The 25,095-nt window shown below is 51.3% G+C and overlaps 1 protein-coding gene across 2 annotated transcripts in view; it reads left to right on the plus strand.

Moving 5' to 3' along the window:
• SREBF1 (sterol regulatory element binding transcription factor 1) overlaps nt 1-24,858 on the plus strand; it is a 48,817-nt gene extending 23,959 nt beyond the window's left edge. For both annotated transcript variants that reach the window (XM_081169402.1, XM_081169403.1), the window contains exons 6-19: nt 1,232-1,346; nt 2,088-2,284; nt 2,977-3,181; nt 4,122-4,306; nt 5,320-5,581; nt 6,052-6,218; nt 7,179-7,347; nt 8,230-8,338; nt 10,064-10,167; nt 12,202-12,334; nt 13,555-13,705; nt 18,786-18,971; nt 20,848-20,959; nt 22,671-24,858. In XM_081169402.1, coding sequence (XP_081025528.1) covers nt 1,232-1,346; nt 2,088-2,284; nt 2,977-3,181; nt 4,122-4,306; nt 5,320-5,581; nt 6,052-6,218; nt 7,179-7,347; nt 8,230-8,338; nt 10,064-10,167; nt 12,202-12,334; nt 13,555-13,705; nt 18,786-18,971; nt 20,848-20,959; nt 22,671-22,894 — 2,319 coding nt within the window. In that variant the 3' untranslated portion in view covers nt 22,895-24,858. The remainder of the gene's footprint in view (nt 1-1,231; nt 1,347-2,087; nt 2,285-2,976; nt 3,182-4,121; nt 4,307-5,319; nt 5,582-6,051; nt 6,219-7,178; nt 7,348-8,229; nt 8,339-10,063; nt 10,168-12,201; nt 12,335-13,554; nt 13,706-18,785; nt 18,972-20,847; nt 20,960-22,670) is intronic.
• Nucleotides 24,859-25,095: the final 237 nt, after the last annotated feature.

Below are 25,095 nucleotides of genomic sequence, written 5' to 3' on the forward strand. Positions count from 1 at the left end.
ATGCCACTGAGCTATGGTCCCTGCCTCCACTAGGTGAGCGGGTGGCACTGTGGTCTAAACCACTGAGCCTCTTGGGCCTGCCGATCGGAAGGTCGGCGGTTCGAATCTCCGTGATGGGCTGAGCTCCTGTTGCTTGGTCCCAGCTCCTGCCAACCTAGCAGTTCAAAAGCACAACGTGCAAGTAGATAAATAAGTACCACTCCGGTGGAAAGGTGAACAGCGTTTCTGTGCGCTCTGGTTTCTGTCGCGGTGTTCCGTTGCACCAGAAGCGGTTTAGTCATGCTGGCCACATGACCCGGAAAGCTGTCTGTGGACAAATGTCGGCTCCCTCAGCCTGAAAGCGAGATGAGCGCTGCAATCCCAGAGTCGCCTTTGACTGGACTTAACTGTCCAGGGATCCTTTACCTCTAGGGTTCGCTCTCTGTTGGTTCTGGAGCTTAATTGGGGAGGTTCAGCCATTTTGGGTGGCGTCAGGGCCAGCTTTTGGTTTGACGAGGCCCTAAGCTACTGAAGGTAATAAGTCCAGCTGTCCTTTGTCAACAACAAATTGTTGCTGTTTTTTGTTTTGAATGTATGCTATATGGTAATTTATGGACCTAATAGGTATCTAAAGCCATTTGCACATAACAGTCCATGCAAAATGAAGGCACCCTACATACAGAAATGAGCAAACCAGTGATATTTTAGGGAGCAGGCTAGCAGGCGGGGCCCATGACTTACATCATAGGAGCCAACACAACACAAAACACTGTTGCTGTACATAGGTTTTATTTTATTTGTTTTTTATCTTACATTTTGGAAATGTACATCCAGTTTTTTCCCCTTTAATTTTTTTGGGGCCCTCAAGAGAGTGGGGCCCTAAGCTATGGCTCGTTTAGCGTATACATAAATCTGGCACTGATGAAAATGTTTGCTGTTCCTGCCCACTCAGCCTGTTTCTCCTTCGCTTGGATGATTCTGCTGCCATTTTGGGCAGCTGTCTCTGAGGCTTGGGCTTCCGAAAGGAAAGATGTCTCCTCTGCCGCTCTGGCTGCTATGGCAAGTGGCTCTCTGGCGGTGCCCCAGGAAAGAGTTTGTGGCTTGGAGATTCTCTCGCCTGTTGGCCTCGACAGGGCTTGCGCAGGAGAACCTCCCTCCCGAGAAGAGGATAGGTCAAAGAGGAACCCCTCCGAGCCTGTCATTTCCCTCCGCTCACCCTCTAACCATGCCAACCTTTCCTGTCCGTTGGCAGCTGAACAAGTCGGCCATTTTGCGCAAAGCAATCGACCACATCCGCTTCCTGAAGCAGGCCAACCAGAAGCTGAAGGCCGAGAACATGGCCCTCAAAATGGCGAGCCAGAACAACAGTGAGTTTCGCAGCCTTTGGCCCCTTTTGCAGATTGGAAACTGCAAAAGTTTGGACTTTTGGAGGGGAGGGAAGGAAAAAAATATGAGGGACCCCCAGAACATGTGCTGGATCCTATCAATACAAGGATCCCAGGTGGTGGTCTCTCATTCATTGGTGGTTTTTAAACAGAGGTTGGGTGGCCATCTGCCAGGGGTTCTTTGCTGTGATTTGTGCATTGCAGGGGGTTGGAATGGAGGACCTTTGGGGATCCCACCCAGCGCTGCAATTCCATGATTCTGTGACTGTTGCAAGGAGCAAAAGCGTGGTTGCCCTGGGGGGAAACGCAAACAGCTGCCCCCTTCCGAATCATTGATGTTTCTTGGGTGGAAGCAGAACTTAATAATAAAAATATTATTATTATTATCATATGACTAGATTGCCCCAGCTACTCTGGGCGGCTTCCAGCAAAACATAAAAACACAATAAAACATCAAAAACTTTCCTAAACAAAGCTGCCTTCAGATGTCCTCTAAAAGTCAGATAGTTGTTTATTTCCTTGACATCTGGTGGCAGGGCATTCCGCAGAGTGGATGCCACTACTGAGAAGGCCCTGTGCCTGGTTCCCTGTAACCTCACTTCTCGCAGTGAGGAAACCGCCAGAAGGCCCTCGGAGCTGAACTTGCTTTTGGGTGAAGCGCTTTTCTCTCTGTGGTGACCATGGATTCTCCTTTTGCTCTTTCCGCCTGTCCCACTTCTGCAGAGTCCCTGAAGGACCTGGTAGCCACATGTGGTGGCAACACCCAGGACTCGAAGGAAGGGATCAAGCTGGTGGACACCCTGACGCCACCCCCGTCGGACGCAGGCTCCCCGTTGCGCGGCAGCGGCAGCCCCCTCTCGCTCAGCAGCACCAGTGGGAGCGACACTGAGCCGGACAGCCCCTTCTATGAGGAGATCAAGGTGTGACCCCGAATGGGAGCAGGAGGCGGTGGAAGGGGGAATGCCTGGGAAGAGACCAGGGGGCTGGGGCTTCACCTCAGCGGAATCATGCAAAATACCATAAGTCCATCTCGATATGAGTTCTGTGAATCAGCTGCATGCCCTTGATCTAAGCCAATATTGCTTCCTCTGATTGGTAGCAGCTGTTCCAGGGCTTTTCCCACTTCCTAGTACCTTGATTTTTGCAAAATATTTGCACTAGGGTTGCAAAATGTTGTGTTAGGGTCTTTGTACAGGAACTATCACAGTTCCTGGAAACCCGAGGGGACCCCTTCCATCATTTTCTGTGTTCCTACCCCTCTTTCATTCACCACCTTTTTCCATAAAGAGAACAAAATGAAGAATTGGTTGCAGGCTTGATCACTGCATGGGACAGCTGCATATTCCTGCATTGCAATGTGTTGGACTGCATGATCCTCAGGGTTCCTTCCTTCTATGATTATAAGGGGGAGGGAAATGATTAAAATAAAAAAAAGATAGCTTCTCTATCTGACAGTTACTTGTGTATCAAAATTTCAAAATATTTAGCATATACACTCCAAAAATATCTAGCTCTAAAAGCAGCTGGAATCCACCTGGCTGAGAAGGGGGCAACTTGGTCCTCCCTCCACGCTGCCCCCAAACTCATCTGCTGTTGTCTGTGGCTGTTTCAGGTGAAACAAGAGCATCAGGCGCTCTCGCCAGGCAGCCTGGGGATGCTGGATCGCTCGCGCATGGCCCTGTGCGCCTTCGTCTTCCTCTGCCTCTCCTTCAACCCCCTCTCCTCCCTCCTGGCGGGATCTCACTCGGCCAGCCCTTCGGATATCGATGGCTCCAGCCACTCCGGGCGCACCATTAAGAGCCAGAACGAGGTCGCAGGTGAGTGTGCGGCAGGGTCTTCGCCGGGGGTGAGAACCCGCAGGCCTGTGGGGCTTCTCTATACACCCTGCAGTCTCCTTTCCCCTACAGCGCCATATTTAGGCTTCCAAATCAGCCCTGTTGGAGCAAGCACTCTCTGTTTGATGCCTGGATGTGGAGACCAAGTGTCCCTATTTTCCAGGAACAGTCCTTGGCTTTATAGAAGCCATCCCAGTTTCTGATTTGATCCCAGAATATCCCACTTTTCCTTAAAGGTAAAGGTAAAGGGACCCCTGACCGTTAGGTCCACTCGCGGACGACTCTGGGGTTGTGGCGCTCATCTCGCTTTATTGGCTGAGGGAGCCAGCGTACAGCTTCTGGGTCATGTGGCCAGCATGACTAAGCCGCTTCTGGCGAACCAGAGCAGCGCACGGAAACGCCGCCATTTACCTTCCTGCCAGAGCGGTACCTATTTATCTACTTGCACTTTGACGTGCTTTCGAACTGCTAGGTGGGCAGGAGCAGGGACCGAACAACGGGAGCTCACCCCGTTGCGGGGATTTGAACTGCCGACCTTCTGATTGGCAAGTCCTAGGCTCTGTGGTTTAACCCATAGTGCCACCTGAGTCCCTCACTTTTCCTTTGGATGTCCCTGTTTCCATGGGAGAAATTTTGGAGGGGACACCTCTATTTTCTTCGGAGAAGTGTTGGAGAGTATGAACTGTGTGTGTGTGTGTGTGTGTGTTTGGCCACATTCACAGGAAATGCTTGGAGCGCTGCGATACCACTTCAAACAGCTATGGCTCCGCCCAAGGAATTTTGGGAGCTGTAGTTTGTTGAAGGTGCTGAGAGTTGTTAGGGAGCCCCTATTCCCCTCACAGAGCTACAATTCCCAGAGTTCTCTGTTGTGAGGAAGAGAGACGGATTCCTAAACCGCAGTGCCTCGTGTCTTCATCCACAGACACCCCTATCGCCTGGTTCCAGTGGCTTCTCCCCACCTTGGTCTTCTGGCTGATCAACATGCTGGTTGTTTTGGGAGCCTTTGTCCGGCTGTTCATTTATGGTGAGCCCGTCACACGCCCTCATTCAGAGGCTTCCATCCTTTTCTGGAGGCACCGCAAGCAGGCAGACCTCGACTTGGCGCGGGTGAGTGTGCGCATCTGTGATTTTCATGGTTTTTAGCTTCCTGCGTTGTCTTGTCTAGCAAAGGTCCTGTGACGGAACTTCCATGGGAGGCCCATTCTGTAAAGAAGTGTTGGTTGTGGTAGGGTTGTGGCACTGGGGACACAGGTTCAAGTAATCTGGGGCATTGGCCAGACTTGCTGTTGACTCTTGTTCAGCTTAGTTCCCTTAGGTCATAGGTTTCCCAAACTTGGGTCTCCTGCTGTGGTTGGACTATGATTCCCATCATCCCAGACCACTGGTCCTGCTTGCTAAGCATGATGGGAATTGAAGCCCAAATTTGGGAAACCCTGCTTTAGGTCATAGGTCTTGAAGTGGCGGGTCGCGAGGCTATACCAGGCGGGTTGCGGCAATGTTGTTGCTGCCATGATGGGTTGTAGCTAAGGCTGACCAAGTCTGGGCTAAGCTCAGGGCTGGATTAAGACCTTTAGAGACCCTAAGCACTTATATATATGGGGGCACCAAAATATTTTATCTAATTCAAAATATAAACACTAATAAACAGTAAAATAAAATGGTATTTTTTAAAATGAAATGAAACCTACAGTAAGATGGAAAATAATGTTTGTTTTTGTATACTTCCGCTTTATTTATCTCCTACTTTTTCTAATTGCAAAGTCCTCGATCAGATCCTCAAAACTAATCCTGCGTGACACATCTGCTTCTATACTTAGCAAAGCTAAGCAGGGCTTTCAAGTCCCAAGTTCAGAGGCAAGGCAGGTTCATCCGAAGATCAGTCCGTTTCAGAGGTGAATTGGTCCAAAGTTGTTGATAAGAGAGACAGGCACACCTCAGCAGGGAAGGGCAGTCCATAAACTGGGAGCCACTGCTAAGAAGACCCTGTCTCAGGCAGCACACCGAGTTGCTCACCCTGGGGCCTTCTAGATGCAAAGCAGCTGCTCCTCCATGTCCTTATAGCCTCTTTGTGCTCCATCCTTTACAAGGCTTGTCCATTCTCTCCCGCATTTCCTCTTCAGGGAGATTTTGCTCAGGCCTCCCAGAACTTATGGACGGCTTTGAAAGCCCTCAGCCGCCCACTCCCGACCTCCAACCTCGACCTGACCTGCAGCCTTTTATGGAACTTGATCCGCCACGTCCTTCAGCGGCTCTGGGTGGGGCGTTGGCTGGCGGGAAGGGCTGGCGGCTTCTTCCGCGACCGGGAGCTCAAGGCTGACGTGCAGAAAAGCGCCTGCGACGCGGCCCTGGTGTACCACAAACTGCATCAGCTGCACATGACAGGTAGGCTTCGAGCAGAGGTCTTCAACCTTTTTGGGTCCACGGCTCCTTGGCTTAAAGTTCCAGGCATGGCCAGACAGTCCCCATCATCCCAGACCACTGGTCCTGTTAGCTGGGGATGATGGGAGTTGAAGTCCCAAAACAGCTGGAGGGCCAAGTCTGGCCATGCTTGGTTTAAACCAGGGGTCAGCAACCTTTTTTAGCTGTGGGCCGGTCCACTGTCCCTCAGACCATGTGGTGGGCCGGACTATTTTTTGGGGGGAAATGAACGAATTCCTGTGCCCCACAAATAACCCAGGGATGCATTTTAAATAAAAGGACACATTCTACTCATGTAAAAACATGCTGGTCCCCGGACCATCTGCAGGCCGGATTGAAAAGGTGACTGGGCCGCATCCTGCCCCTGGGCCTTAGGTTGCCTACCCCTGGTAAAGATCTTTGACTAAGGGTTTCGCCTCCTCCTCTTCCCACAGGGAAGCACGTGGCTGGTCACCTCTCAGCAATCAACATGGCGCTGAGTGCTGTGAACCTGGCCGAGTGCGCAGGCAACACCATCTCCGTGGCGACGCTGGCCGAGGTCTACGTGGCAGCGGCGCTGCGTGTGAAGACCAGCCTCCATCGCTGTTGTCACTTCCTGGCGGTAAGGCCATGCGATGTGGGGTGCAGGATATTACCTCAGCTCTTCCATTTGGGCTAAGCTCGCCATCGGGTGTAGGGAACTTTGGGCTCTCCAGATGTCGCCAAACCAAAACTCCCATCATGGCTGCCCATTGACCCTGCTTTCTGAGGGTGAGGGGAATTGCAGTCCAACAGCACCTGGAGGGCCAAATTGTTGTTGTTGTTGCTATTTTTCTAGAAAAGAAAAAAACTTATTGCATTCTCTTTGAATGGCAATGGTGCAAATCTGAGAGGTGCCAGAATTGAGTTCAAGCAAGTTCCAGCTGAAAAAAGCCCCATTATTATTATTATTATTATTATTATTATTATTATTATTATTATATACAGTCCTTCATTGCAAGATATCAGGGCGGTCCGCAGAATAAAATACAAGATAAAAACACAAGCAAATAATGCAAACCAAAACAACAGACACATTTAAAAGGCTGTAGAATATTAATCAGCCAGAGGCCTGGTTGAAAAGGAACGTTTTTGCCGGGCTACTAAAAATATATAATGAAGGTACCAGGCGAACCTCCCTAGGGAGAGGATTTCCACAAACAGGGAGCCACTGCAGAAAAGGCCCTGTTCTCTTGTGTTGCCACCATCCTGACTTCTCATAGAGGAGGCGCATGAAGAAGGGCCTCAAAATATTGATTGAGCGCATTTACTTGGATGCCACATTTCCACAACCAGCTGTGCCCAAAGCAGTGTACAGCAAATATTCAAAATATGTTATTGTTTTGTTCTTTTCGCAAACCACTTTGAGGGTTGTTGGTTTTTTTTACAGTCAAGTGGCATATAAATTTTATGGGGGAATATTTTTTTTAAAAAACCAAGGCTTGCAAGTAGCCACTGGCCACCTTGCAAGTGGTAAGCACAGAATGCTGGGGTCCCCCCCAGGGCTTCCCTGACTGGCTTTCCTTTCCCTCTTGTGGCGCAGCGCTTCTTCCTCAGCAGCGCCCGGCAGGTGTTGCTGTCCCACAGTGGGACTGTCCCGCCTGCCCTCCAGTGGCTCTGCCATCCTGTGGGTCACCGTTTCTTCGTGGACGGAGACTGGGCCGTGAAGAGCTGCCCTCGGGAGAGCATCTACAGCTCCACCAGTAATCCAGGTATGGAGAAGTCGGCTGGTGTGATGCGAGAGGGTGGAGCCCTGGACTTGGGGAGCAGCAGGGAAACCTGGGTTCAAATCCCTGCTTTGCTGAGAAGCTGACGGGCGACTTTCTCTCAGCCTAACCTTCCTCACAAGGTCGTTGTGAGGATCAAATGGGCAGCGGCCCCTGATAGACAGGAATCATGGAATCATAAAGGACTTTGAGGGTGATCTAGTCCAACCCCTGCAATGCGGGAATCTCAGCTATGCCCAATGACCCACCTGCAGCATAAATTTGAAGCAGTGCCATTTAATCAGCCAAGGTTTCCTGCAAAGAATCCTGGGAGCCGTAGTTTCTTAAGGGTGCCGAGAGTTGTTAGGAGGTTCCTATTCCTCTTGCAGAACTACAACTCCCAGAGTTCCCTATAAGGAAGACAGATTGATTGCTTAGCCAGAATTGTAGTTCTGATCGATAGTAATCCACCTGCTTCACAATCTGTCTCCAGTTCCTTCCAGATGGACTCCCCAGCTCCATCAGCCCTTAACCATTGGCTGTGCTGCCAGGCCCTGATGGGAGTTGTAGTCCAACAACTTCCAGGGGGCGCCATGTTGGCCAAGGGCTTCATGGGAAAGGGTTGTCCTTCAATCTATTCGTTCCCCCCATTGGACCAAGAGGGTATTTCGTGGTGTGCTGTCAGGTGGTTGGCTGGCATCCCTCTGTCTCGGGAGACGATGGAGGAGTTCGCCTTTGTGAATGAAGTCAAGCTGTTGGAGAGTCACAGCGCCTGCTGCGGCTGTAGAGACCGATACGGGAGAGACATGTTTTGTTGCAGCTGAGGCAGATGAACACCGTCGACCCCATCAGAAAAGGATGTTCTTTCCCTTTCTCTCCCCTTCGCAGCTGACCCCCTGGCTCAAGTGACCCAGCTGTTCCGTGAGCATTTGCTGGAGAAAGCCCTTTCCTGTGTCTCTAGGCTGGAGAGTGAGGCGCCTGCCAGCCACGACGAGGGGTAAGAGAGGACCAGATTTCAGGTCTTGAAGCCCCTGTACATGTTGCTCTCTCTTGCCTTGGCTCCAACCAGTTCTGGTACCCCCCAAATTTATAGATGCTGAGTGAGAACATTTAAATGGTGTGTTTAATAATAATAATAATAATAATAATAATAATAATAATAATAATTTATTATTTATACCCCACCCATCTGGCTGGGTTTCCCCAGCCACTCTGGGCGGCTTCCAACAAAACACTAAAATACAATAACCTATTAAACATTAAAAGCTTCCCTAAACAGGGCTGCCTTCAGATGTCTTCTAAAAGTTTGGTAGTTTTCTCTCTCTTTGACATCTGGTGGGAGGGTGTTCCACAGCGCGGGTGCCACCACCGAGAAGGCCCTCTGCCTGGTTCCCTGTAACTTGGCTTCTCATAGCGAGGGAACCGCCAGAAGGCCTTCGGCACTGGACCTCAGTGTCCGGGCAGAACGATGGAGGTAGAGACGCTCCTTCGGGTATACTGGACTGAGGCCGTTCGTACTGATTCTGCTTGTTGCAGATTTGGCCCAATCCCCCTTCAAACTGCCCTGGAGAGGGGATTCCCACCCACCTCACTTGCTCCCAGTTTATCCCTTCCTATCCCCTTGGAACGCAGGGAGCTGCCTTATTCTGAATCGGACCACCCAGTATTTGCCCGCAGCTTTGGAGCAGCTTTGAAGAGTTTCGGTCTTTTCCCAGCCCAATCCCAGAGATGCGAGCCATTGAACCGAGAACCTTTCCTGCCCTGAGCCACAGCCCTTTCCTAAGGGCAGCTGTACCTGTAATTTCCCGCTGGGTCGTAAGGCATGCCGACAGGTTTTATAATCCCCACCGAGAAACGATAGGTGAGGTCTGCAATAGTCCTCTTCCCAGCTGTGATTCCCAGCATACTGCCTCCAACAGGGGAGGGAGAACATAGTTCTTGTGGCTTGTAGAGCCTTATCTTCCACTAAGCAGAGGTCTAGTGGGTTCCTGCCTGCTTCCTGCCATTTGCAGCTGGTTTCCCAAGGGGAAGGGGGCTGTGGGTGCTTGCAGATGTGTGGGTGGAAGAGACCTTGATAGAGAATATCTGGGGAGTTCAGTTTTGCAACTCAGTGTTGAAGGGTTTGTTCTTGTTTGGGGAAACCCCAGAACTGGGTGGTGCTGCTGATTTCAAATGGAATTGGTATTTGCAAAAAATGTCAAGGGGAACTTAGTTTTCTTCTGCCCCTGGGACAATGCTGCATCGTGATGCAAAAGCTTCTTGCGGGCAAAATGTGCAAGGAAAGATCCCACCTTCTTCCTGAATTACACAGGCCCCAGACTCTAAAGGAATATTTAGGGCTGAATTCTACTGGACACACCATTCACACAGCCAGGACTTGAGTGAATGGGTTTCTGGAGGAAATGGGAGACACTTGTCTGGTGTAAGGTCCAAACTGGATTGAGATGGGGCCTTGGAGAGGGTCTGGTCCTGATCTTTGGTGGTTGGGCAAGCTTTCAATTTAATGCTTTTTTTTTAAAAAAAAGTCATTCAATCGCATTAATAGTTTTGTGTCTCGCTTTGGGCCCTTGGAAGCCCTGGATTGGGGTACTGGGGAGGGGACTTCCTTCTGGCTGCCCCCTCCCCAGCTAGAAGCCCAAACCAGGTTAAATTGCTGGAAACGGGAGCTCTGGCACCAGCGTTCATACCAAAATTCATCCTGGTTTCCTCTGTTTGGCTGCAGGGAGTTTTCCGACGCTCTGGAGTACCTGCATTTCCTCAACAGCTGTGCAGATGCCGTTCCCAGCCCAACGCCGTCCCTCAGCACCAGTCTGGATGCTGCCACAGGTGGGGAGCAACAAGTCAAGAGTTTCCCCAGACAGGATGGGTCTGGAAGGGAACTGGAGACTTGTGGGACAGGGAGGAGAAGGAAACCAGAGGTTTATGCAGTTAAATAGAGGCTGGAGGACACTTTTGCTGTTGACAGGGATATGGTCTTTCTGTGCAAATCAGGGCATTTTGCAGTGGGCGATTTGCATCAGAACATTTTCTGATTTCCTAGGGCATGCGGGTGGCGCTATGGGTTAAACCACAGAGCCTAGGACTTGCTGATCAGAAAGCCGGCGGTTCGAATCCCCACGACGGGGTGAGCTCCCGTTGCTCGGTCCCTGCTCCTGCCAACTTAGCAGTTCGAAAGCACGTCAAAGTGCAAGTAGATAAATAGGCACCGCTCTGGCGGGAAGGTAAACGCCGTTTCCGTGCGCTGCTCTGGTTCGCCAGAAGCGGCTTAGTCCTGCTGGCCACATGACCCGGAAGCTGTACGGCGGCTCCCTCGGCCAGTAAAGCGAGATGAGCACCGCAACCCCAGAGTCGGTCACGACTGGACCTAATGGTCAGGGGTCCCTTTACCTTTACCTTTAGGGCACAGGTGGGCAGCCTCTCCCAGAGCAAGGGCCGCTCTTCCTTCCTGGGGCTGCATGCAGGTGGTAGGTGGGGCCAGAGGCTAAAGTGGGCGGAGCAATGAAGGCATTTTATTTATTTATTTTTTGCAGCAGGCTTGTTTCTACACACACACACACACACACACACACACACACACACACTTAGCGCCTCTCTCTGTACATCTGGGCAATCAAGAGGCAGGATCAAAGGCCACATTCCAGCTGGGCAAAAAAGTGTGTGGTGTGAATGGGGCCAGTAATGGGCATGTCCTGGGGAGAGGGCTGTGTGCCAGATGGTGAGACCTGGAGGATGACAGAACCTGTGGGGCTAGAGTTTTCCACTGCTGCTCCAGAGACTGATCTAATTTAGTGTGCATATTCTAGTTAAGTATTCAGTAAGCAAAGCTTGCAAAAGTAAGGTAGGTAAAGGGTAAAAGGACCCCTGACCATTAGGTCCAGTTGTGGCTGACTCTGGGGTTGTGTCGCTCATCTTGCTTTATTGGCCAAGGGAGCCGGCGTACAGCTTCCGGGTCATGTGGCCAGAATGACTAAGTCGCTTCTGGCGAACCAGAGCAGCACACGGAAACGCCTTTTACCTTCCTGCTGGAGCAGTACCTATTTATCTACTTGCACTTTGACGTGCTTTCGAACTGCTAGGTTGGCAGGAGCTGGGACCGAGCAACGGGAGCTCACCCCATTGCGGGGATTCGAACCGCCAAGCTTCTGATCAGCAAGTCCTAGGCTCTGTGGTTTAAGCCACAGTGCCACCCGCGTCCCTGCTTTCAAAAGTACCCCACTTTAATTCCACCCCCTCCAAATTCACCAGAAGTTAAATATTTGGCCAGGGCAGAAATAAAACACACTGAATGTGGTTTAAGGCTTCATTCATACCATACATTGAAAGTACTGTGATACTGCTTTAAACAGTCATTGCACCCCTGCAAAGAATCCTGGGGGATGTAGTTTGCTAAGAGTGCCGAGAGATGCTAAGAGGACCCCCTCTTTCCCATCTGAGAGCTACGATTCCCAGGCTGGCTTAATCAATCAATCCTTCTTTCCAGGGAGTTGGGAACCGTAGCTCTGGGAAGGAAATAGGGACCTCCTAGTGACTTTCAGCACCCTTAACAAACTACAACTCCCAGGATTCTTTTTTAAAGTGGAATCGTAGCGTTTTAAATGCATGGTGTGAATGTGGCCTCAATGTTACATCACACCGAATCTTTGTTGGGAGTTCAAGCCACGCAGCAAAGGATAATTGGGTCGCCTGATCCCATGGACTTGTCAGGTGATTGGCAGCTGGGTATCTCCGCCCCTCTGGTCCAAGGGGTTGAGGGGAAAGCTAAGGATCTGGCCCTCTGAGCCCCCACCCCCCACCTTGCCATAAGAGGTTCAGTGTTTTGGGCAGGATCCGCCTGACGCCATGTCCCTCTCCCTCCTCTAGGCACCGATCCCATTGCCCACTGGTGGGCATCTGTGGTTGCCATGGCGATCCACGGGCTGCAAGGGGATGACGAGGCTGTGGAGCGCCTGTACCCACTGGTGGAATCGATGCCAAGGGCCCTCCAGGCCTCTGAGTAAGTGGGGTGGGGAAAAATATTAACGTGTTGTTGTTGTTTATATCCTACCTTTTTCTCCGTGGAGCGTAGGGTGGCTCTGAGGTCTCCCTGTCCCCGTTTTGTCCTAACAACAACCCCTGTGAGGTAGCTCCCCTATGAGAGAGAGAGGGAGACCAGGTCAGCATCATACAATCATAGAGAGAGTTGCAAGGGACCCCTGAGGGTCATCTAGTCCCACCCCCTGCAATGCAGGAATCTCGACTAAAGCATCCATGACAGATGGCTGTCCAACCTCTGCTTTAAAACCTTCAAGGAAGGAGAGTCCACAGTCTCCCAAGGGAAACAGGTCTTACTGTCAGAAAGTTCTTCCTGATGTTTAGTCAGGATCTCCTTCCTTGGAACTTGAATCCATTGGTTCAGATCCTACCCTCTGGAGCAGGAGAAAACAAGCTTGCTTCCTCTTCCATGTGACAGCCCTTGAGATATTTGGAGATGGCTATCATATTTCCTCTCAAGTCTCCTCTTTTCCAGGCTAAACATACCCAACTCCCTCAACCGCAAGGCTTGGTTTCCAGACCCTCTGTCATCTTGGTTGCCCTCCTCCGCGCACGTTCCGGCTTGTCAACATCCTTCTTAAACTGTGGCCAAGTGGGGATTTGAACCCTGGTCTCCCAGTCCCCAGCCTGACACCCTAACCACTATGCCAGACTGGCCCAAGACAGCAAAATCCTGCAAGGAGCTTGTAAGGAGTGTAATGGCAGCCAGGCCGCTCAGCGACATTGGCAGGGGGCTGAGTGTCGTCTCCTCCTAAAACAAACGAAGAAGAATCAAAATTGTGCAAAGCTGGGTTTTGCAACCCTCTGTGACGCCTCTGTTGGCTATAGAGAACCTCCAAGTTCAGGGGAAGTCTACCTCTGAGTACTGGTTGCTGCTCTGACGTTCTTAAGCTCCGTCTTAGAGCTGGCTCAGCTAACTTCTCTCATTCCAGTCATTTTCAGAATGCATTGCTCCACAGTCATAGGGGCTAGGAACTTGAATTTAAGCAAACAAACCCTGAGCCTTTATTATTATTATTATTTAAAGGAAACTGGATTCTGTGGCCAAAGGCAGACCTTGCAGCTTTCCCAGAGCTCTTCAGCCCACACAGAACTCTGCTGATATGGGGGGGCGGGCAGTTTCGCCCCTCCCCTGAAATGATAGGTTGGCAATTCATCCTGCTTCTCCTTTCTGCGCTGCAGGAATCCTCTTCCTCGCGCGGCGCTGCATACCTTCAAGGCTGCGCGGGTGCTGATGGGCAAGCTCGACTGCAGCTTGGGCCAGTGTGACAGAGCCGGCGACTACTTGCGAGACAGCTTGGCGGGGAACACGCCCCCCAGTGCCATCGACAGAGTGAGTTGTGGTGGGGGCGGGGCCAAGCGGGAGGCTGGGGTGGTGCTTAAAGGGGTGGGTGGAGCTAATGTGTATTTACTTGCCCCCTGGAGGCGGAGCCTGTGGCTGTACAGGGGAGGGGGGGTAACGGCCCAGATCCGGAGGCTGGGATTCTGAATGAGGCTTTGGCGCAAGGCTAGGGGGTGGTGTTTAGTTTGCCTGGAGCAGGCACCCCAAATCCAGCCCTCCAGATGTTTTGGGACTACAGTTCCCATCATCCCTGACCACTGATCCTGTTAGGGATGATGGGAGTTGTAGTCCCAAAACGAGGGCCGAGTTTGGGGGTGCCTGGACTGGAGCTTCTGATTTGTCCTGGAGCTAAAGTGTTCCGAATGGAGCCTCAAGTTGTGTCCGCGGCTCTTGGCTGGTTTCCCAGGAAAGTGTAAAGACAAGGAAAAGTTTCTTACAGTCCTTTTTTATTTCAGTCTTTACAGAGAGAGGCTATAGAACCCGGCCTCTTGGATAATGTTGTTGTCCCGAGTGAATCTCCACCCTCCGTCTCTCCCACTTCCTCATTCGTCATCATCATCACCTCCTCTATGGGTGCTGTGATGTGCCCTCTGTGAGCGGTGGACTCATAATCTGGTGTACAGGGTTCGATTCCCCGCTCCTCCACATGCTGGGTGACCTTGGGCTAGTCACACTTCTCTGAAGTCTCTCAGCCCCACTCACCTCACAGAGTGTTTGTTGTGGGGGAGGAAGGGAAAGGAGAATGTTAGCCGCTTTGAGACTCCTTAAAGGGAGTGAAAGGCAGGATATCAAATCCAAACTCTTCTTCTTCTCTGTCTTTGAGCTCTTTGCTCTCCTACTTTCAAGGCTCACCGGGTTCTGGGAGACGGAGGCTCTGGGATGCTTTCTAATGACAACATGTCAGCCCGGTGTTGCTCTGGCTCTCCCGTGATTTCCCAGCTTTCCCCCTCATCTGCCTCTGAGTTGCTCCCTCTCTCAAACCGCTGCTGTGAATCTATACTGTCTTTCTCTTCCTCCTCCTCCTCCTCCTCCCTGGAAGGCTCAGGATGGGCAGGTGGTCTCCACCATTCCTCCTCCTCCTCTGCTCAGCCCCTGACATCTTGTGGCTGAAGAGGAAAAATGTCTCCCCCTCCCCCAATTATCTGGACACCTTCCTTTCTTCAGGTTCAACCCACTTCTTGGGCACCCTTCCTCCCTGCCCTTCAGTTCCAAAAATTCTGTAACTAAGAAAGAGTACTTGAGTTTTCTTTTTTTTTCTTTTCCTCCTCCCTCGCAGTTCCCTTTCCTTTAGTGCTGTGTCTTTTTGAGTGTAATCATGGAGGGCAGGGACTCTCTTCTGGTCAGTGACGTTTGCAAGCTGCCCTGGGAGCCTTTGTGTGTCTGAAGAGCAAGATTTGTTCATTTTGAATAAATGAACACCTTGGGGGGGGGGAGACAGTGGCTGAGGTACCTGGGTGATGGAGGTGGCCCAGCAACCCTTTAGCTCCTGCCCTCTGGGTGGAGTTTAGAATCAGGAGAGGTGCTAAGTGGGGAACGGGTTCTGCTTGGAAGACAGTGAGTCTTAAGGGGGACGGTGTGGGTGGTCTCGGGCATTAGCAGTTGTCTGTCTTGGGTTTTTTGCATCTGTGGGGTGAAGGGACTTTCTCAGCACAAGGGCCCATTCCCTTGTGATGAACCTTCTGGGGGCCGCATGCTGAGGCAGTCGGGGGCCAGAGGCAAAAGGGGGCAGAGCAGCAGATAGCAGCATACACTAGTTTTCCGTCTATAAGACGAGCTTATTTTATTAAGAAATCTTGCAAAAAAAATCAGGGGCGTCTTATACTAGGATAGTGGAGAGGTGGGACAGGCGATTGGTGGCTGCCACAAGCTGGAGATTGTCAGTGCTGTTTTTGTGGATGGTTGGTTGGTGTGGCAAGGTCTACTGGCTATTGGCGTGCTATTGGCGATGTCCTCTGGCGAGCGTGCAGGCGTTTGGGGGGTTCGTTGATGTGTTTGCGATTGTGCGGTTGGCTGTGGTGATGCTGTGGGTGAGCGATTTTCGGCAACCCCCCAAAAAAGCTCAACGCGTCTGGGCACTCCCCTCTGAAGATAAACTCAGCAACTGTGGACAATCCTCCTTTAAAGAAACTAAAAAACTATTGGCAATCTCCCCTCAAAAAAGCTCAACATCTCTGGGCAATCTCTCCCCCCTCCCCAAAAAAGCTGAACAACTCTGGGCAATCTCCCCCCATTTTCTCAATTTGGAGTCCCAAAAAATAGAGGCTGTCTTATACAAGGGGGCATGTTATACATGGAAAAATACGGTACCTTTGCACCCATAGACTGGATTCCAGCCACACACAAAATTCTACTGGCTCAGCTCTCTCCATCCCAGCATTCAAGGAGCCGTTAGTACAGCCCAGGCAGAAGTCCTCAGGGAGGGCTCAGAGCAGGGTTTCTGTGGGTCTCGACAGGGGCATGTGGTCTGTGGAGGGTCCAAGGGCTGGAGAGCAAGGTTCAAAGGGCCACATTTGGCCCCTGGTCCTGAAGTTCCCCACCTGTCTCTCTCTCTCTTTCCAAACATCCTGGTCTCGTTGTTTCTGAAGACAACCTTTCCCCACCTCTGGCGGCTGCGGAAACCGGGAGGCTGTGCAGAGGCGGGGTGGGCGGGCGTTGTGGTGGTGTCGGGGGTGCATTGTAGTTGCATTGCATGTGCAGCCAAAGTGTGCAATGCCCCTCCAGTGCAGCCCTGAGGCCGCTTCTCCCGGCGGAGGGTCGTGGCAGCAGCCCAGGGCTTGCGAGAAGAGGCAGGAGCAGGAGGTTGACTGGGGAAGACCTTGGGCTGTCACAGAGGGGTTGGACGCAGAGGAATGGTGGGAGGAACCAGCTGGGGAACCCCCAAGGGAAGAAGGCTGAGAGCCTGGGGAGGGGGGGAGGACTTCAGTGAGTGGTCAGAGGGAGAAGACTGGAAAGAGGAGGTGTCAGAAGCTGAAGAGGCAACAGGGCGAAGTGAGCGGGAGGAGTCTGTGGCAGAGAGCAGTTCAGACTCAGAGGCAGAAGCTGAAGCAGGAGAGGAGAGAGACCAAGAGGCAGAGATGAGTCAGGCTGCTGAAGAGTCCTGGGTGCCTCCCTTTCATGCGACAAGCTCCCCTCCCCACTTGCCTCCCAGAACCAGTAGAGGCATGAAAAGGGCAGAAGAGAACTTAGGGTTACACAGGCACAGTCTCAGATTGCTTGGAGAAAGCCCTGGAGAGGAGGGGCTTAGGCAGCTGTGGGGAGGCAGAGATCTTCAGTCTCAGAAACTGCTTCATGGGGGCAAGACCTACCGGAGATGAGTTGCTCTGCTCATTAGGCCTGACACTCCTTTGCAGATCGTGTTTTTTCTAATAAAGAATCAACTCCAACTTGTACAGTGTGATTTACTGCTGGCTCGCTCCTGTCGTCAGCCCAACACCCTCCACCCACCAACTATCAACCCTTATTGTCTCTCAGTGACTCTTCTTCTCTGGCAATCCCTCGTAGCCAAGTAAGATTGTCTTCCATAAATACAGTGGTGCCCCGCAAGACGAATGCCTCGCAAGACGGAAAACTCGCTAGACAAAAGAGTTTTCCGTTTTGGAGGTGCTTTGCAAAACGAATTTCCTATGGGCTTGCTTCCTATGGACAATGTCTTGCGAGTTCCTGCTGGTTTTTCCCCCTTCCCCCCCTTTTTCTAAGCCGCTTATCAGCTGATCCGATCAGCAGATAAGCCGCTAATAGCGCTAATCCGCTAATCCTTCAATGGGCTTGCTTCGCAAGACGAAAAAACCGCTAGACGAAGAGAATCACAGAACGGATTCTTTTCGTCTTGCGAGGCACCACTGTATGGTTTTAACAATGAGTCCGTAAGTGATTGTGGAGGCCAATTCTGGATCCTCACGTCCTTCCACAGTGGAGACACAGGTTTCCAGGTGGGAGTTGATCATGGTGTGGATTTGCCAAGCGTGCCTTCCTCTTAGCACATTTCTCCTTCGCGTCCTGAGTTTGAGTGTCTTCAAATCCCGTATTAGCTGCGGCCGGCAAAATTCTTGCAAGGATCTTAGCAAACTGTCTCTTACCAATATCCGAGGTGACCCTTCATGAATCCCAAAATGGTTTTCGGCCTTCTAGGGGGACAGTGGACATGATTTTCACCACTCAACAGCTTTCAGAAAAACGCAGAGAGCAAATCCAACCCCTGTATTTATTGATTTGACTAAGGCTTTCGACACTGTAAATCGCAATGCCCTGTGGACTGTCCTTCTGAAAATTGGCTGCCCAGATAAATTTGTGAACATCATTCGGCTCCTCCATGATAATGCGACAGCAACAATCGCAGATAACAATGGCTCTCAAAGTGAACCATTCACAGTGGGATCAGGTGTTAAACAGGGTTGTGTTATTGCCCCAACTCTAGTCATTATTTTCATTGCCATGAAATTGAACAATCTACATAAGACATTCAAAAACCAACAAGCCTGCTATCCCAGCTATCCCAGCCTGGTTAGCCCCCTAAAAACTCTGATACCCCATTTTTAAATACAATATACTCACATAGAGATTCCTTACACTGCGTTTAAAACCAAAATCGCATTTGGATAGAAACTGTTTCTCAGGCGGCTAGTCCTAGTCTTTATAACCCTGTACCTTTTTCCAGAAGGCAGAATCTGGAAGAGATCATTTCCGGGGTGCGCACTATCCTGCACTATCTCTGCAGCTTTCTTATGGCACCTGGAAGCATAGATTTGATCCGAAGTGGGAAGAGTGCACCAATTATTCTCTCCGCAGTCTTTACAACCCTGGACAGCATTGTTTTTCCCCTGACCGTGCAGCTCCCAAACCACACACAGAGACCATATGTTAATACACTCTCCACAGTACAATGGTAAAATGCCATCAAGAGGTCCTTTGAGAGATTTTTTTCCCTGCAGGATTCTCAGAAAATGTAACCTCTGCTTCCATCGAACAGATGGAAAGCTCTTGAATCCGCTCTTCCAGGATGCTGGACTAGGTGGGCCATGGGCCTGATCCAGGAGGACTCTTCTCACTTTCTTGTGTTCTCTCTCTTTCTCAGGCTGTACAGTTCCTCTTGTGTGACCTCCTGCTCATCACTCGCACCCGGCTCTGGCAGCAGCAGATGCAAGCAGGGCAGCCGCATGGCGCTCCCTACCAAGCCTCCACCCTTGAGCTCCGTGGCTTCCAGCAGGATCTCAGCAGCCTCCGGCGCCTGGCGCAAGCGGACAAGGCTGCCATGCACAGGGTGAGTGCGGCGCTGGGCTCCTCTGCTCCCGTAAGCTCCTCATTGGCTCTGCGTTGCGGCCGTCACTGTCGAGAGCGCTGGTTTTTAGTCACCCTATGAAGCTGTCTCACGCCGACTCAGACACTTCTCCAGTCTGTTTATTTTATTTGTCCCATAAGAAGAATAGAATAGAATTTATTATTTATACCCCGCCCATCTGGCTGGGTTTCCCCAGCCACTCTGGGCGGCTTCCAACAGAGTATTAAAATACAGTGGTCTGTTAAACATTAAAAGTTTCCCTAAATAGGGCTGCCTTCAGATGTCCTCTAAAAATAGTTGTTCTTCTCTTTGACATCTGGTGGGAGGGCGTTCCACAGGGAGGATGCCACTACCGAGAAGGCCCTCTGCCTGGTTCCCTGTAACTTGGCTTCTCACAGTGAGGGAACCGCCAGAAGGCCCTCGGTGCTGGACCTCAGTGTCTGTGCAGAACAATGGGGGTGGATTCCATGGTTCCAGTAGTAGATAGGTAGCCGTGTTGGTCTGCCATAGTCAAAATAAAAAAATTCCTTCCAGTAAGGTGCTACTGAATGGGGGTGGAGACGCTCCTCCTACAATTCAATTACACTTTGAATTGTAATTGAAAACGTACTGGGAGCCAATGTAGGTCTTTCAGGACCGGTTGTTATATGGTCTTGGTGGCCGCCCCCAGTCACCAGTCTAGCTGCCGCATTCTGGATTAGTTGTAGTTTCCGGGTCACCTTCAAAGGTAGCTCCACGTAGAGCGCATTGCAGTAGTCCAAGCGGGAGATAACCAGAGCATGCACCACTCTGGTGAGACAGTCCGCGGGCAGGTAGGGTCTCAGCCTGCGTACCAAATTTATATACAGCTCGATTGCTGTTGTTTTTTATTTAAAAAAACCTTCAAAGGGGTTTACCAGAAAGATAATACCATGAAATCAGCAATAATTTAAAGCTTTCATAATGTTAACGTAGCAATGGACTAGAAAGTGGTCAGAACTCCCATCCGCTTTCTCAGCATCCGAATAGACTTGTCTGTGCAGGAATTGGAGATTACACTTGAAGGCACCTGCTTGCTATCAATAGGCAGGGAGTTCCAAAGTGGAGGTGTTTCCACACTAAAATATCGAGTTCTTACAAATGTGGAATGGGTATTATGTGGCACCTCTAGCAGTGCCGTTTCCACTGATCAGTTGGTCGAGTGGGCAGATCTTGTAATTAAACTGGTCCCAAGCTGTTAAGGGCTTGACAATGTGGAATTTGCAGCCCTCTGCGTGTTGTGAGGCTCTGAGGTCACATCTGCATCATATACCATGTTAAAAGTCAAGCCCCCCCCCCAAATCCTGGGGGCTGTAGTCTGTTAAGGGTGCTAAGTTTCAAATTTTTGCTGAAATCCTCACAGGTGCAGGGTCTGTGTCATCCTTGCCTTCCTTTTGATGGCCAAGGGGTGTTTGTTGTGAGCATCCCTTCTTTCATTCTGCAACTCATCTCGCTGGTGGTCTGTGCTCTGCAGCCTCCCTGGGTGCCCAGCCATCAATTAAACCAGATCAGGAACTGCAGGCAGCTGGGGAGGCTGCAAAGCGCTGGAGAAATATTTCCTGTAAAGAAAAGCACACATCCGTGTGAGAGTTGGCTGCCTTGCCACGGGGAAGTCTGCTCGAAAGCCTTTGGCCACCAGAATTCTGACAGATTTCTAAATAAGTGCTCTGAGAACAAGGCAGGGAACCTGAAACCTCTTTTGCAGAGGACAGAAACTTTAGAGACCCTGGGAGAGAGATCTCGACACAGCGCTGGTTTTTGTGGCGGTTCTGGTGAGAGGCAGCGGTGGGTGGTGCTGGGGGGAGTGTGGTGGTTCCTGACTCTGGCCTGCCCCCCACAGGTGTTCCTCCATGAGGCGACGGCCCGGCTGATGGCCCGAGCCAGCCCCACCCGGACCCACCAGCTGCTGGACCGCAGCCTGCGCAGGAGAGTTGCCTCGAGCATCAAAGGAGGTGAGTGACAGGGGTGTGGGCTTGGTCCATGCATGAACCACCGTAAGCTGCCTTACTCCGAATCAGACCCACTGGTCCATCCAGCTCAGTACTGCCTCCACTGATCTGCAGTGACTCTTTGGGGAGATTCCCAGCCCCACCTGGAGATGTCTTTGGGGATTGAACCTTCTGCATGCAAGGCAGGTGTTCTGCAACTGAGCTACAGCCTTTCCCTCTGAATGCGGGTGATTTCATAGAATCATAGTTAGAATGGGATCCCTAGGGCCATCTAGTCCAACCCCCTGCAATACAGGAATCTTTCACCCAATGTGGGGCTCAAACCCACGACCCTCCGATTAAGAGTCTCATGCTCTGCCAAGTGAGCTATTTCTTGCTCCTCACACCTGAATGCCTCTTCTGCCTTGGGGCCCTGCTTGCCTCCTCGCTGGACCACCTGTAAGAAGGCAGAGAGGTGGGGGCTAGCTGAGTACATGCCCCATTTGCCCTAAGGGGCCAGTCTCCACCGCAGCACCCCACCCCAATCATAACACCTGAGAGGGTCTGTAGGGAGGGATAGTTGAAAGGGTAAAGGGTAAGGGGACCCCTGACCATTAGGTCCAGTCGTGGCCGACTCTGGGGTTGTGGCGTTCATCTCGCTTTATTGGCCGAGGGAGCCGGCGTACAGCTTCCGGGTCATGTGGCCAGCATGACTAAGCCGCTTCTGGCGAACCAGAGCAGCACACAGAAACGCTGTTGACTGTCCCTCTGGAGTGGTACCTATTTATCTACTTGCACTTTGACGTGCTTTTGAACTGCTAGGTAGGCAGGAGCAGGGACCGAGCAACGGGAGCTCACCTTGTTGTGGGGATTCGAACCGCCGACCTTCTGATTGGGAAGTCCTAGGCTCTGTGGTTTAACCCACAGCGCCACCCGCGTCCCTAGTTGAAAGGGTAGAGCTCAGCATTAGGAGTGACAATAAGCTGTGGGTCTCTGAATTGGCCCTGGTGCTAGACAGTGATGCAGCCTTATTAATCCATTCATTGCATTTACACCCCCCCCCATTCCTGCCCCCCCAGGTGTCTTACATGGTTCTTCCCCTCCTATTTAATCCCCCAGACCACCCAGTGAGGTAGGTTAGGTTTAGAGAGGTGGTGACTGGCTCCCAAGGTCCCCCGGTGAGCTTCATGGCCGTGTGGGGGATTCGAACCTTGGACACTCTCCAACATGCTAACCATTGCACCACGCTGCCTTCAGGGGGGGAATGGCCAGTGCCGGATTTACATATAAGCTAAACAATTTAGCTTTTAAATTGAAAAAATGGATGTACATTTCCAAAATATAAGATGAAAAACAAATAAAATAAAACCTACATACAGTTAGAGCTTAATAATTATTTCACTATTAATATACTACTTCTTAATTGTATTTCACTGTTAATATACTTCTTAATTGTATTTCAGTTCAACAATTACTTTGATAAAATACATATTTTGTTATGTGCAAATGGCTTTAGATGCCTATTAGGGTCATAAATGACCTTATAGCATATATTCAACACAATTTGTTGTTGACAAGGGACACCTGGCCATAGAAAGGGCCCCATTACCTTCAGTAGCTTAGGGCCTCATCGAACCTCAATCTGGCCCTGGGGGTGGCCTGTCCTTTCGCGCAGGGCCACCTCCTGCTTCCGTGCCCCATCCCGCTGAGCTTCCGACATTGTTTTCCTTTCCAGCCAGCGACCACGAGAGCCAGCCGACGGCGCGAGAGCAGGCCGAGGCCCTCCTCCTCGCCTGCTCTTACCTGCCCCCCGCCTTCCTTCTGGGTCCCGGTCAGAGGATGGGCATGTTGGCGGAGGCGGCCCGATCCCTGGAGAAGCTGGGGGACAAAAGGACACTTCACGAGTGCCAGCAGATGATCATCCGGCTGGGAAGCGGGTCCACTGTCACCTCCAGCTAGAGAGAGGGGGCACCGAGGAGGACTTGTGGGGAGGAGGAAGAGGGCAGAGAGGGAAGGCGACCCCTCCAAGCACATGGCGCGTGTATTCTCCTGGACTCTGGCAGGCGAGACAAAGGATCTGGCGTGGCCTGCAGAAGCCCGGCTCTCCCCCCTCTTTCTCTCTCTCTAGGTAATCATTACTCTGCAGGGCTACTCTCTCATCTCCCCCTAAGTTCTGTGGGGGGAGCCCCTCTCCTTGTGGCTGTGTGTGCTGAGCAGACCTATGTGACTTGGGGGGTGGGGAGCGCAAGCAAGCAAGTGGTGTTTTCCGAGAAGGTGAGCGTGTTTATCCTGCTGTCGAAACTGGGGAGAAGGGAGATTGATCGCTGGCTGCATTGAGGCAGTGTTGGAAAAACCAGACGTCCTTGACAGCACTGGTTTTTCGACTGGCGGGCAGGGAGCTGCTAGCGAGTCCAGCGTGGGTTGCAACAGGAGCAGCGCCACCATGCAAATAAATGAGGAAAGGTTAGGAATTGGGTCCCTAAATGCATGCTTGGGTCAGAAGTATGTCCCTGAGTCTGAAAAGGCTGGAGATAACCTGCTTTTTAGAGCCATTCTGGTTGGGATGCAAGTGCATTTTGTTCAGTTTCTTGCAACTAGATTCTGCATTTTGAGACACACACACACACCCTTGCAAATGCACACATGGCTTGTGGTGGTTCATTGCACTTCCATTGTAGCACCCCTATGGGGGGGCTGGCGGCTTTGCAATTGCCCGGTTTCCCATTGGCTGGCCTCTGTTCTTCTCTCTTGTCTCCACCTCCCCAGATAGTCTCCCCTACTTCCTGCCAGCAGCCCATGACAAGGCAAAGGGGACCCCTGGTGGCAAACCACCAGCACTGCAGGATGCCCCTCCATCTCTCTGGCCAGATGTGAGCAGCTTAGATGTGAGTTCCATTTCTCCAGAGCCGTCTCTGCTGTCAGACGCCTCCCGCTTCGCTCCTCCTCCGTCCTCTGAGGGCAGATGGGGACTCCTGTCAAGGGGCAGAGTGCTATGGGTCTGGGATTTTCTGGAGGTGGGCCATGGGTTTTCCCGAGGCAACCCTCCCCTTGGATATTCACGTGGTGGAACTGTCTCCAGGAGAAACTTTGTGCTTCAGTTACAGAAGAAAGTTCTCTCCACCCTTTGTAGTGGCTCCCTGTGAATGATTTGGCTATATTTTGGTGGGCTGGGAATTGTGGATTCTGGCTTGGGTGTTCTGGACCCCCATGCTAGCATGCGGTCACTGTCTTGTTACCACACCGCAGGGCGTGTGTGCATGGATTTCTAAGAAAGTTTTGCCACATGTATATTCCACCCACTCCTTTTCTGGCAGGCTTCCCCCAAAGTAGAATTCACACGCAAACACATGTCACTGCCCTAATTCTTGGAGCTGCTGGCTGTGGGCACTTCATCGGTTGAATTTCTGCCTGCCGATCAGCTGTTAAAAGGCACCGGAGTCCTGCTAGAAAAGGCGGCCAGCCCATTTAAGAAAAAGCAGACTATTCTCTCTGGGGTTTTTTATTTTGTTTCACGAGTGTACGGGAAGGGAAACGATGAAAGGTCAGAGGGGCAGGCTGCTTCATTTTCTATCCCTCCAAATAGATTTTTGGTCCTAACAGCAAGCACCCCCAGTGTTGGTTCCATCACGCTGTCTGGGTTAAGGATGTTGTTGCTATGGAGAAATTTCCTCTTGCGGGGCGCAAGTGTGATGGAAGAGGCAGGAAGGTCCGGCCTAATCATGGTGGGAATATGAACTGTGCCCTCTTCAGGGCTTCTGTTGCAGGAGCATTTCGGGGGTGTTTCTGTGTGTGAGAGATATATTAGGGCACCCCACCCCTCCTCAATCTGCATTGCTCAGCCACGCCTCTTCCATTTAAAAGTTATTTTCATAGCGTGAGGTTTTTTTGTACAGATGATAAAATAAAAGACCTACTTATTTATACCTCTTTTGTCTGTGACACTTTATTGAAGGAGTGGGAAAGGAATACAGTATGCTTGAGCGGGGCTCAGCAGGTCACGGAGAGGAGTGGGAAAGAGACCACCTGCCATTTGAGACCCACGTGTCTCCGTTCAAATCCATGGGTGGACCACAGACAAGTTTGCCAATGGCGGTTCGTTACGGTGGTTTGTATGAAGTCTCCAGGTTCAGAGAGGCAGTGCTCTAGTTCAGTGTTTCCCA

Source organism: Podarcis bocagei (assembly GCF_964188305.1).
Source record: "Podarcis bocagei genome assembly, chromosome: 14".
NCBI classification, from domain to species: domain Eukaryota; kingdom Metazoa; phylum Chordata; class Lepidosauria; order Squamata; family Lacertidae; genus Podarcis; species Podarcis bocagei.